The sequence below is a fragment of the Rhincodon typus genome, chromosome 1 (genome assembly GCF_021869965.1).
Source record: "Rhincodon typus isolate 14 chromosome 1, sRhiTyp1.1, whole genome shotgun sequence".
NCBI classification, from domain to species: Eukaryota; Metazoa; Chordata; class Chondrichthyes; order Orectolobiformes; family Rhincodontidae; genus Rhincodon; species Rhincodon typus.
The window spans coordinates 150,984,929-150,998,639 of NC_063332.1; the positions used below are offsets into that span (position 1 = coordinate 150,984,929).

General features: G+C 37.7%; 1 protein-coding gene across 1 annotated transcript in view; it reads left to right on the top strand.

Annotated features, from left to right (window-relative positions):
* inpp4b (inositol polyphosphate-4-phosphatase type II B) overlaps positions 1-13,711 on the top strand; it is a 718,933-nt gene that overhangs the window by 37,639 nt on the left and 667,583 nt on the right. The window contains exon 2 of the mRNA XM_048597564.1: positions 1,394-1,458. Within this exon, the coding sequence (XP_048453521.1) occupies positions 1,394-1,458 (65 nt within the window). The remainder of the gene's footprint in view (positions 1-1,393; positions 1,459-13,711) is intronic.

Genomic DNA, 13,711 nt, shown 5'->3' on the forward strand with positions numbered 1-13,711 from the left:
TGCGGGACACAGGCATTACTGGCTAGCTGTCATTTATTGCCCATCCCTAGTTGCCCTTGAGAAGGTGGTGGTGAGCTGCCTTCTTAAACTGCTGCAGGCCACACGCTGTAGGTTGACCTGCAATGCCCTTAGGGAGGGAATTCCAGGATTTTGGCCCAGTGACAGTGAAGGAACAGCAATTATATTTACAAGTCAGGATGATGAGTGGCTTGGAGGCGACCTTGCAGGTGTTGGTGTTCCTACTATCCTACCATCCCACCTAAACCTTTACATCCATCATTGACTATGGGTGGCAGAGTGGCTCAGTGGTTAGCGCTGCTGCTTCTCAGCGCCACTGACCTGGGTTCAATTCCACCCTTAGGCAACTGTTTGGAGTTTGCACATTCTCCCCATGCCTGCATGGATTTCATTTGGGTGTTCCGGTTTCCTCCATAGTCCAAATCTGTGCAGGTTAGGTGAATTGGCCATGAGAAATGCAGGGTTACAGGGATAGGATAGTGGATGGTTCAGGGTGGGATGATATTAGGAGGGTCAGCGTGGACCTGATGGGCCAAATAGCTTCCTTTCACATTGTAAGGATTTGATGATACCATGGCTCATTCACATAACTCCCGAGGTATGGTCTCTTTCCGGTAGATGAACTGGACAGTTAACTGGCCAGTTGTGAGGTATGTTGTGTAGATTTTTTAAAATGAAGCCCTCCCATGAAAATTGGCAGGCTTTATGTGTCTCTGGTTTTGTAAAGTCTGTTTCCTGCTCCTGCCTCTTCTGCACTTTTCTTAAACCCTTGTGTTTCAAATGGGGCAATTTTTGTCCACTCTTTGTGCTCTTTTTTGAAAGAATCTCCTCTCAGCTGCCTGCCAGAGAAGATGCTTCACTGATTTGCTCTTTAACCGTCGAGTATTGCTAAATTAGCTTCAGAAATTATTTGATATTTTGCACTGAAAATAATTTGAACCAAAAAGCATGGTCACATTTTTTGTGAGAAAGAAGATTGATAATTTATTTTCCTGTCTGAACTGAAGCTAGTTTATCTTTTTTGCAGTAATATATTATCATGAGCTATATCTTGTATTTTTAAAAAAGACCATTGTCTTCTTTTACATAAAATCACACAAGTTCCTCTTTCTCCTTCCCTCTGAGATGAGAAGCCAATGAAAAAACAGATGGTTTCTGCTGCAGTCACCAAATCTCTCAGCTGCAGGGTAAGAAGAGCCTTCTGGGGAGTTATCTGGCATTTAGCAGGCTGTCATATGTATGCAGCTGCTGGCTGAAGCAGGAATTTTCTAATGATTTTCTTCCCTGACCTTTATTACTGATGCATCTTCTTTCAGAACCATCTTTCCTTCACCAGCAAAATACCATTTTTTTAATGTTTCATTTTCTCATGCAGAACTAACAGAAAGATGGTGCCGTTTGAAAGGAAACCTGCTCTTCTTAATGAAAAATAGAAGCAGTGTAAGTAATTACCATATCTCTCTCAACCCAGGTTTTATTGTGTTTTCCAATTTAAGCTTTTCATTTTATGGTGGTAATATTTTCCTAGTGTCTTCTAATGGTAATTTAGCAAAGCGTAGAGTTCTGTGCTGAATTCAACTTTCTGAGATTTGTTTTGTAAACTGTGTCAGATGTTTCTTGAGATATTTTTGACCAGTAAGGACATGGGTAGCAAAGTAATATGCTTTTTCAAGTATGGATGAGGCATATTAGAGCTAATTAACAATTGTCGGGCTGGCTGAGGAAGCGACTATGCATGTCAGATATCAATTCAACAGTGCAAACATTTGTAAAAGCTACATGTAAATTGAATTCAATCTGTGCACATGGAGAGTGTCCCCAAGGTGTGATATAAACAGCTTTAAAATTTAATTAGGTGATAAGTGTGATGACAGAGATGCAGCAAAATAAATATGTTATAAATACTCTAGCTGTTTCCAACATACAGTTGCATCATATAAAGAATCTTCAGGTTAAAAGCAAGGACAATTACATGCTTCCGAATATCCTGCATCCTCTTTCTTGATTAATTATGCATTAAAGTTTTTCAATTTTATGCTGTAGTTTGGTCATTTTCAATATTGGTAGGAACTGTATTTTGTATTTTTACTCAATTGTTGTGGGGTATGCAGGTTTGCTTCTATTAAATTTGTTCTGCAAAATAGAATCTTTCTAAAAAGGTTGCCAATTGTAGTAATTACACTCTAAGATATGCATTTTATTCCTATTCTTGATATAATGAAATCTAATATTTTATGATTAATTTTTGTTGAAAATATAGTTGACAGGAATAATAAGCAATTCATTAGCAATTGTTTTCTTAGACTGACTATTAAAAGATATTTGCTATGTGCAATGGCTTCTGCATATTTTGAGCTTTCAAGAATGTCACATTAAGAATAAAAAATGTTGTCACAGTACTTGTATCAGAAACTACTTTGTCATGTGCCACCGCTTTCAAATTCACTTTTATCTGTCGAAGATGGTATGTGATTTCAATTGCCCTTTGCTTTCAACAAAAATAATCTTGTCATTGCACCTAACAAAGCTATTTTGTTTAAACAATCTATCCACAGATAAACTCTCTCTCAAATTGCCTGTCTAAAACTGGGGTTGCCTGAAAAATGGATATTTTTAGAATGTGCCATGCATCCTTTCTTTAAATTTTTTTTAACTTTATTAAGGGCTAGAAACCCTTGAACTTATTTGACCCTTATTAGCCTGGACCATCCACTGCCCAAAACACCCAACCTGAAATCTGGCAAAATCCAAAATTCTGCGTGGCCTTGATCCTTAGCGTGTACTGTACAAGTAAGTTGCACATTTTAAAAGCCCTGTTAAAAATATGTGCTGTTATTTGATTGTGCAGAATGTTTGTGCTGAATCTAAATCATCGTGTGAACATTTAGTTGTAACACTGTTTGACTGTTTATCATGTTTGCTTTTATAACCTGACGAATTTTTTGGAACAACTTTTCCACATAACTGGTGTATGTACTGCCAATGATTCAGACTTTTACTCAGTAAAATTAAATAGTTGTGGCTGTATAACTTGCTGGTACTTTAGATTTTTCAAACTACTTTAAGACTAGTGTGTACTCAAATGATTTCTTCCACAGGTAGTTTTAATGTTGTATAAAGCAGTGATACCATAATAATGGAAAATATAAATCACAATTATAAAAAAACATCCATTGAATTTGTGGGTATAATTTGTTTTTAAACAATCTCTCAGTTCCATTTACTGCAATTATTGGATTGCACAATATAAGTTTTTACGCTGGCCTATGAACCATGTATAGATTTGGAAGGCCGGGGTGGGATTTTGATGCTGAAGCCAGGCAACCATATTTATATGACTCAGACTTTTCTGTATTTATTGACCAATAAGAATGCTATTTTTGCTGTTGTGTGCTGGTTTAAAAAAAGTTTTCTGCAATGAAAGTATTATTTTGTTCCAGTAACCAGCTCTAGTTTGGAAACAAGGACAGTGGATTCCTGACACTACAGAATTACAGTTAAACTTCACTGTAATGAACCCTCACTGGACTGGCAGAAAATCATTCCAGTAGAATTTGCTGCACTGCGAAAAATGAAGATAGAATTAATTTGAATTGAACATAATTTTTAAAGCCACTAATATAGTGTAGTTTTTCATATTACTTGACTCATGCACAGTGATTCAATCTTGTCAAACCAATCCAAAAAGGATCAGCTGTTCCTGGTAATGACTGGCCAATTTGGAATACAAAACCAAACTTATGCAATGTTACTTTCATCAGCTTTCTCAAATCAGCAATAGACTCTCTCTCATCAAGAAATTCATGAATCACAGTCCAAATTTGTTTTTTGTGAACCTGAATTTCCTGATTTTGTTTTCAGAGACAAAGTTGATCTTTTTCTTGCTGTCTTCATGCATGCCATATGGAGGCTTCTGCTTTGTGTAAGTTTACTCCTTGCAGCTGCTTCCTCATGCCCACTGCTTCATTACAGTTTGTTTACAGTTGGGAAGTTACCTTATTAGACAATGAATGCAAGTTTGTCATGTAGAATCCACACTGCTGTGGGTTACCTTTTCAATTAGTCTCAGCTTAAATCCCATCATTGCATCTGGGTAGAACCTACTCCAATGTTCATTGTAGTGGGGCTAATTTCCATTGAAAAAAACTAGATTTTGCTAGTGGGATCATTGAAACCAGTGAATCATGATATGCACAACTTGTTATGATAGATTGTACTACACTTGCTATGTTCTGGTCAGTCTACCAATTTTTGCAGTGCGTCATTAGAATGTACTCATATTTGTAGATGCTCTGTCACATAGAAGAGATAGAATATCATTAACCCAAGTTCCTCTGCAAACTCTTTGAACGAGCTATTACTGTATTCTCTATCCTTTGTTCCTTCCTGATTGCCCTGTCTTGCATTTTTGTTTTCTTTTTAAGTTTATATCCAATTTATTTTTGAAAATAACTATGGACTGTTTCTGGTCATGTATAAAATATTGTTATTCATTGATTCATTGCCAAGCATCTTAAATCTCTTTCTTTTGGTTATTAACACATTCTCTTTACTTACTTCATAAAAACCTTTCATAATTTTGAATATACCTACTGAATTTCCTCTGATCTAAGGAGAATAATCCCAGTTTCTCTGTTCACACTGAAGTTTCTCATTCCTGTTCAAGTAAATCTTCTTGACACCCTTTGAAGTGCAGTGACCGTGTTTACAGTTGTAGATTTTCATGAGAAGTAGGGACACAGAAGCAAGAAGTGGACAATAAGTGAGTTCAATAATATTGTTTTAATTGTGAAAATGGTGTTAGTTACAATGTATTATAGACACATTATAGAATTTTTTTTAACAATGTAATGTTTCCAAAACTAATGATAGACATCATTTAATGCTATTGAATCTCTCTGGAATACTTTTTCTATTGCCAGATATTTTCTTAAAAGCACTTCACAAAATTCACTTTGGCCTGACAAACAGACAACTCCAAATAGTTTGGTCTTTTAATGAGGTGAGAAGTCATGATCCTAATGAATGTCCGATCTGGCTCAATGGGCTGTATGGTGAACTCCTGCTTGTAGTTCTTATATTTTTGGTTCAAGTATCTTGGAAGGAATTCCTAAGATTTTATGCAAGAACCAAGCTCATGTGTTTTCTTTTTGGCTTTCTGTAAAAGGAATAAACGTGCAGCACAATTTATAGTCCGATTCAGTTCTTACTTCTAGCAGCATGAAGCTCCATCTCTCAAATGCAACTTGCCATAACAAACATGCAGATAGGCAATTGTGGAACATGCATTGACTTCACAGAATAATGGCTGAAATAACACCCAGCTTTTACATTCGTTATGCAGTACACACACTCTTCTCTCGTCCCCCACAGTTTCAACATTTTTCCAACCAAAAATATCCCAAATCAAATGACTTGGGAGATTTCAGTTTTGTGCCACTTAGATCAATATATCTAAGAAGTGCTCACGAAACTATATCTCAACTATTCCCAGTAGTCAGTGCAATTTCTCATTCACCCTTCTTTCCATCCATAAGCCCTATTACTGCCAAGGGCAAATGTTGGCCCTATTAAATAGATCATGGTACTAAATTTAATGTAAGAGTCATTCTGTATGTATTTGTAAATTAATCTATAATGTATCATAAAGAAAAATGCACTGAAAAATCAAATAAATATCTGAAAAATATTTTGGCAAGAGATTTCAGCCTGTTAAATTCAATGCTGCAGTGTTGGAATTTAGGTTGTGGAGAGAACCATTAACACATGTGATGTGATGACTGCAGCAGCATTTCTACAGCAGGGTCATAAATTAGATTGCAGTTTTCTTTTAGTTTAGCCAAGAATATTGTGAGTTACAAAATGATCTGCTCAAAATTAGGAATGAAATAATGATCTTTATGAAAATACTGAATGACAGAAATAATGCTTAGTATGAGAAAAAGGCACTCTCAGAACTACCTGTAATAACAATACTATAAAGAGTATGCTAAGAAAACTGTCAGTCACAAAAGATCTGTTACCTTTTCTCATTTTACCAGACTTGACGTCAATGGAAAATGACTTCCTATTGCTAACACTAAATAAATATCGTAATAAAATTAGCAATGATCCAGTTTCATATTATGGTTGTGGATTGTAGTTGGAGTCCCAGCAGCAGCTGTCACTCTGCCAGCTGTATACGTGATCAGAAACACTGATTTATTTTTTCACACAGAGTTTGCAAACCTTGTAGAAATAAACTGTGGATGTTTTAGGATGTCTTTTTCCTGCACTTTCAATTTTTATGTAGCAGTTAGTCAATGTAAAGAACCAATTTTCCATTTCCAATTTGACTTTAACTATTACACATGTACAATATCTAAACCACATCTGAACACTTAACTGTAAAATTACCTTAAAAACCACATTGTTTCCCTCATTATTCATTCGTGCAAAGATTTATTTACTCTTAGAGGAGAACATGATTGAATAGAAATCATGAATCACATTTGTAAGTTGGAATCCTGCTTCACTGTGCTTTAATAAACTCTGCCACCTATTAGCACAGGAAATGGCTCACTGCACTAGTAATCTAGCGACTGAGTTGAAATCCCACCATGGCAGGGAAAATAGAATTTGGAATAAGCTAGTATCGGTGATGATAATCATGAAATTACTAGACTGTTCTAGAGAATTAAACTGGATCATTAATGTGCTTTATGAAAAAGAACTTGCTGAGGAACTCCTGCAGCACACCTTGCAACTGAGATCATTAGCCTAAACAACTACAGCCATCTTCCTTTGTTTTACCTATGTCGGAGTGTCTTCCCATTTCAGAGGCTAGTTGAGAGTAAAGACAGCAAGTATTCAGCTACATCATGAAAGATTTTGCTTCCAACCTGAGATGTGCACTGATGATTGCAGAACATTTATTTCTGTACTAGTTTTCAGTCTGAAAGAATTAATGTTGAAGTTGCATCAGTTTCACCCATTCTGATGAGGTCACACACTATTCTTTGTTGGATATGGGAGTTCTACACTCTTTTGAAGGGAGCAGATGCATTCTGTATAGCTTCCAAGTGTCCTTAGTAATTATGCCTAATTAACATAAACTGTACTTATTGCTGTCGTACAATAAACTACCTTATTAACCAAGTGCCTCTTCTGTTTAGATTCACCAGTGGTCTATCCTCCACCGCTTATAGTTAGATAAACCCTAAACACATTACAGATAAATGAGAATTGATAGCAGCAAACAATCTCAAATAACCTTTATCCTCTGCCACATACTGTCTGAGATGGCAGATACCGCAACGTGCTAGCAGTGGCAATAAGGCAAACACCATAATTTCCATTAACAGCTCATCAGGTAATGACATAGTCTATGTCTTCATGCAGGAAGATCTGGACAACATTCACACTTGGGCTGATGGTGTCAAGCAAAATTGCTTCCCACTTCTGTGGAATTAATGGCAATCTGTAATAGATCAGACCCCAACAAACTCCCCTTGACATTGGGGAGCAAGAGGCAATAGTGGAGTAGTGACATCACTGGATTGGTAACCCAAAACCCCAGGAAAATTTACTGGGGTTCAAATTTCATCATGCTGGGGGGAATTTAAATTCACTAAGACCTGAAGTTAAACAAAAAACTAATCTAAAGGTAACTGTGAAACCTTGTCAAGCGTCATAAAACCCATCTGGTTTGCTGATGCTCCTTTTAGGAGGGAAATCTGCACTCTTACCTGGTTTTTCATACACATGATTCCAGACTGACCACAATGTTATTGACTTAACTGCCCTATGAAATGGCTGAGGAAGCCACTCAGTTGTATCAAACCACTACTAATTGTAAAGAAGGGAATGAAACCTGGAAGATCACTTTTCATTGCCCTAGTACTGAAAATGACAATGCACATACAGAGGGGACAGTGACTGCCTTTAATATCAAGGTCACGTTTGACTGAGTGTAGCATGAAGAAGCTATAGCCAGCACAAAGGAAATAGTTGTGGCTGTTGGAGATCAGTCATCTCAACTCTAGGACTAGGGTCAGGAGTTGCTCAAGATAGTATCTTAGGCCCATCCATTTTCAGCTGCGTTAGCAATGACCTTCTCTCCATCATAATGGCAGAAGATGGAGATACTGATGTTTGCATATCATTCAGCATTATTCCCAAATCTCAGAAATTGAAGCTAACCATTTCCAAATGCAGCAAAACCTGGATAATATCATGACTTGTGCGAATGAGTAGCAAGTAACATTTGTGCACAAAATGACAAAGACCATCTCCAATAAGAGAGAATCAAACCATTGTCCCTCGATATTCAATATCATCATTGAACCTCGCACAATTGATACCCTGCAGTTAGTATTGACTACTGAACTGGACCAGCCAGGCAAATAATGTGGTGGCAAGAGCAGGTAAGAGGTTAGGAATTTTGCCATAAGTAACTTATTACCTGATCTCCCCAAAGCTTATCCACCACCTTCAACTTACAAGTTAGGAAGGTGATGCAATATGCTCCTCTTCCCTGGATAAATTCAGCTCCAGCAATACTCACGCTTGGAACCGTCCAAAAAAAAAAAGCCCACTTGATTGGCACTCCATCCGTCATCTTCAACATTCACTTGCTTCACCATGATGCTCAGCCGCAGCAGTGTGTATCATCTACAAGATAAACTGTAATAACTCACTAAGGCTCCTTTGACTGTTCCTTTGACTGCACTTTCCAAAGTCAAAATCTCCACCGCCTTAAAGGCAAGGGCAAAAAATGCATGGGACCAACATCTCCTCCTAACAGACAATATTCTAACTTGTAACTACAATACCATTCCTCTACTGTCACTGGATCAAAATCTTGGATCTCCCTTCCAAACAATAGTGTCACTACGTTTATTATGATCTCGTGACCTCAGTCGTGATGGGGGAATGTTCAGTTGATTTTAGTACCAGACAACTCAAATTCTCAATAGGAACCTAGCTGGATAAATCATATTTTAAAAATATTGCAGTGATCTTTCACTAAAATACAAGTTTGCAATGTTGCAGACTTTGTGTTAACAATAAAACAAAACAGAAGTTTATTGGAAACAGAGTTAAAGATAAACAAGCTGAAAGAAAAACACTTTATTCCCTTATAACACCAATTCAAAGATTTTTAAACACAGTGGAAATAATCCAAGCATGGTACAGCTTACAATCATTGCAATTCCAAGAACATCCAGTACTGCATTTCTAGCAAGACCCATTGCAGCCCGTTGCTGAGAGAGGGTTTTTTTGATTGTTTTAATATTTTAATGAACTTGAAGTGATTAAAATTTCAATTTGTCTGCTGGAACTGTAGGTAACTTTTTCTTAATTGTTAATATGCTTCTGACTTAGTTTCTTTCCAGTGCTATACCGTTTTTGCCACAGCTTCAATTCCCTTTACTTCTTTTAAACTTCGAAAACATTATCTTCTACCAACTATATTCCAACACTCAGGTCTGAGATTAATAAAAGCTTCTTAATCTAAGATTATTTCATTACATTTAATGCTTTTTCTCAGGAGTGGTACTTAGCACATGTTACTTCACCGAAAGGTTTCTCAGCACTTTGGAGCTTGATACATGCTTTTCTGTTGAATGGATTCTGACCCAAACTCAATTAATGTAGAAAGTTATCTCCCTAAGCACTCTGGCTATTTCCCTCAGAACTCTGGGTAACTTAATTTCACTTGGAATAATAGGTTTTTTTTCCTTCAAAAGCCAATTGTCAACTCCAAATGCACAGACAAACCTGCATGTTCAACCCAGAACTCCAAAAACTCAAACTCACAGGAAACAATGTTAAAATACATACCTCTGTTTCATCACACACTCCATGCACTGCAGTGCTTCAAGATGGCCACCACCACCTTCTCCCATGCTACTGAAGATGAGCAATAAATTTTGCCATACTCACTGGTCCTCATATCCCATGAACTTCTTGATAAAAGAAATTCAATGGCCTTACCACCATTAAATTACCCATCATCAATATCTTGGGATCTAGAAACCTGACTGAATCAGACATATGAGATAACAAGGTGTAGAGCTGGATGACCTGCTGTGTTCATCCAGCTCTACAACTTGTCATCTCAGATTCACCAGCATCTGCAGTTCCTACTATCTCTGAATCAGACATATAAATACTCTGATGACAAGTGCAAATCAGAATGGGTTTTTTGTGCAGAAATATGCCTCTCCTATCGCCCCAAAGCTTTTACACTAGCTGAAAAAAGTAAGTCAGGAGTTTGTTGGAATATTTCCCATCTGCTTGTTACAAAACACGTGTTTAAAAAGACTAAAGAAGTTCCAGACCATCCAAGAGAAGTCAGTCTGCTGGATTGGGACCCCAAGCACCACCATAAACTTTTATTCTCTGCACCACCAGTGCAACATGACTGTTGGGTATACCAACTCTAGTTCCATTGCAGCAATTTGTCAAGGCTTCATTAAACGCTTATCATCGGGTATAATAACAAGGTCAACAGATAAATGGGAAAGCAATCATTTCCAATTTTTAATTCAAGTCATACACCACCTGATTTGAAAATATATTGTTATTCCTTCATCATCCAAATCCTGGAATTTCCTAATGAACAGCACTGCAGAAGTACCTTCAGCAGATCTGTTTAGTGGTTTAAGAATGCAGTTCACCACCATCACTTTGCACAATAAGGTATAGGCAATAAATGCTTTATTATTGACAATCAAGTCTATTGAATAAAAACAAACACAGCATTCCCTGAAGAAAAGAAGACCAATCATGTGTGCTTAGAAATTCCTACTTCTAAAAGTACTTCTGCCAGCATAAATTGAACAGTTTGACATAAGAATTGAGCAGGATTCAATTTTGCTTTTAGATAGCTCAGAGGCAGCACTTTTCCCCTTGAGGTGAAAAGGATGTAGATTAAGGTTCCACTACAGTGACACAAAGTCTCTTGACTCCAATTTATTGTCAAGGAGTATTACGTTGTCAGAGACATCATTTTTCTTAAACTGTAGTTCCACCAGTGTTCCCAGATTGTTTCTGTTTTTGATCTCCCAGAATTCCTGAGATTTTAGAACACTACTGGTGGATTGGCAGGTAGCAAATATAACTCTGATCTTCAAAGAAGGAAAGAGAGAGAAACACAAACAATCAACCAATTAAGTAGAGTAAATGCTAGAACTTAAGATGTGGTAATAAGGTACTTGGAAATATAATTGGCCAGTCTCAACACTGTTTTACAAAAGTAAAATCTCATTTGGCAAATATTTTAGGGTATTTTTGAAGGTGTAATCAGCAGAGTAGACACTGGAGGTTTCTGTGCATTACTTCATTTTATATTGTGTGAAAGCCCGCTGCTTAAAATTGACGTGGAAAGCTAACATTTTTTTTTGCAATTCTATAAAGGATCCATAAGATTGCAACGTTCAATTGTTTTTGCTGCAATTTAGTTTCAAGGTTTTTTTTCAAGCTTTTTTCCCAGGCTGCTGCTAACTGGGGTATGAACAAAATCAAAAAAGAGATTAGACGGCATCAGGTAATTGTTAGTTTCATCAAGGATTATAACATTATTGTTTTGAGATCTTATTGATATCATTAATGTTGGAAATTTGCATCCATAGGCTTGTAGCCAGTCTTCACAACTGGATAACACTGCCATGGATGACTGTTGGGAAAGTTAGGGGTTGGTGGAGCTACTCCTCCCTTGGCCTCCACAGGAGGCATCTTCCTAAGGTATTTTTTAAAATATATATAAGTCCTTTCCATGGCCTCTTGAACCTAGCACTTTAACCCATTTGCAAAGGCCATTCTCAAACTTACATGGTCTCCTTGATGGTGGTGCAGGGTGTGACCTGTATTTCCAGCTCTGGCCACTGCTCCTGGCTTGCTCTGCTAGGACTACAGAGCTGCTGTCCATCTCATTAGCTGGCATCACTCCAAGGTGGGGCTTCATCCCAAAAAAGTGGTGGAGGTCTCACAATGAAGCAAATAAAGTTTCATCCTGTGTTAAATTACTACAGGGCATCTGTCGTGAGGTGTACTCAATTCTTGATATTTTGCCAGTGGGAGGGAAGGGATGGGGACAGCAGCACTTAGTAAAATCCAACGCATGAAGTCCATTGATGTGCTGCTCGAAAAACATGTCTAAGGTCCTCAGCTGTCCTTGCTGCCTGCATGACATATTTCCAAGTGCCTTTGGCAACTTAGTGAATTAACATCAACTGCTATTTTGCTATTACTTTTTGAATGGTAAGGAATAAAACTTTCTGGTTGAAGTTTAATACTAATTTATTCACTGGCATTTTGTCACCTGCTAAGTTGAATGCTTTGTTTTCCACAGTGTTCCTTTAGAATTAATCTTATCATGCTCCATTTTCAATTCCTGATGTACTAAGCCCTCTTATTCCATCCTGATATGACAGGGTATTTTGGCCAGTTTCAAGTGAATCCTGTGAACAATCTTTCTTGAAAGTCACTATGTCATTCAGTGCATCTCCAAATGTTCAAATGTCTAGACTTGGCTGTTGAGAATGGAAGGAAGCTTACTTCCTGGCCCATACGTTCCATCTGTTTGAATGGCATCATCAGTTGTTCTTCCATTGTGCAAGTTGACTGCCTCAGGCTCGCTATCAGCATTATGAGTTAGGTGCAGTTCTACTTACACATATGACAATTGGTGATATTGACATGGAACATATTACTGGTATTTCGCTGCTAGGATATGAATGGGGAGAAATGTGCAACAAATGGGACATTTCCTGAGCTTGGAGATAGTTGCCAGCTTTATTCTCTCTGGATCTTGCTTGCATTGTTGTATGTGATCACATTCAAAGTGAGTCAAGAGTTTTGATGCGCTGTCTTGTACTGTTTCACCTTAATTCTGCAAATGGAAGATTATGCTTGAAAGTTGCAACTTTCATGAGCAAAGACCACGGGTGATTATCTTGTGTCCCATCCTTTCAATTATTAAATCAACATGCCTCATGCAATTGGGTGTTTAAATCTTTCAACGGATCAATGCAATAATGGCTTCAGCTGCAAATTACAGCTTGAATTTGTGCTGTGTCACAGTGCCCTGTCCATGGTGAGCATTCTAAGAACTATGATGTATGAGTGTGTCCAATTTGCTCAGAGTAAAATAAAAGAGCTTATGAAGAAACAGAAAGAGTTCGTACTTCAGATTGGTGACTTGCCTCACAGAGTCATAGAGATATGCAATGCTTTAAAAAGGCCATTTGGCCCATCGAGTTTGTGTTGGCCAAAGACAGCCACCTAATCCCATTTTCTAGCACTTGGCCCATAGCCTTATATGCCTTGGTATCGCATGTGTATGTCCAAATGTGTAAATGTTATGAGGGTTACTGCCTCTATCACCCTTACTAGCAGTGGGTGCCAGATTCACACCTCCCTCTGGGTGGAAAACGTTTGCCCTCACATTGCCTTTAAACCTCCTGCCTCTTTCTGTTAATCCATGTCCGTGGTTATTCTTTCCATCTATCAAGTTGAAACATTTCTTCCCATCTACCCTGTCTATGCCCCTCATAATTTTATACATCTTAATCATGTCCCGTTCTATTTGCTCTGCTCTGAGGAAAACAGCCCTTGTCTATCTGAGATAGTAGGAACTGTAGATGCTGGAGAATCTGAGATAACAAGGTTTTTTTCTGAAGAAGGGTCTAGGCCCGAAATGTCAGCT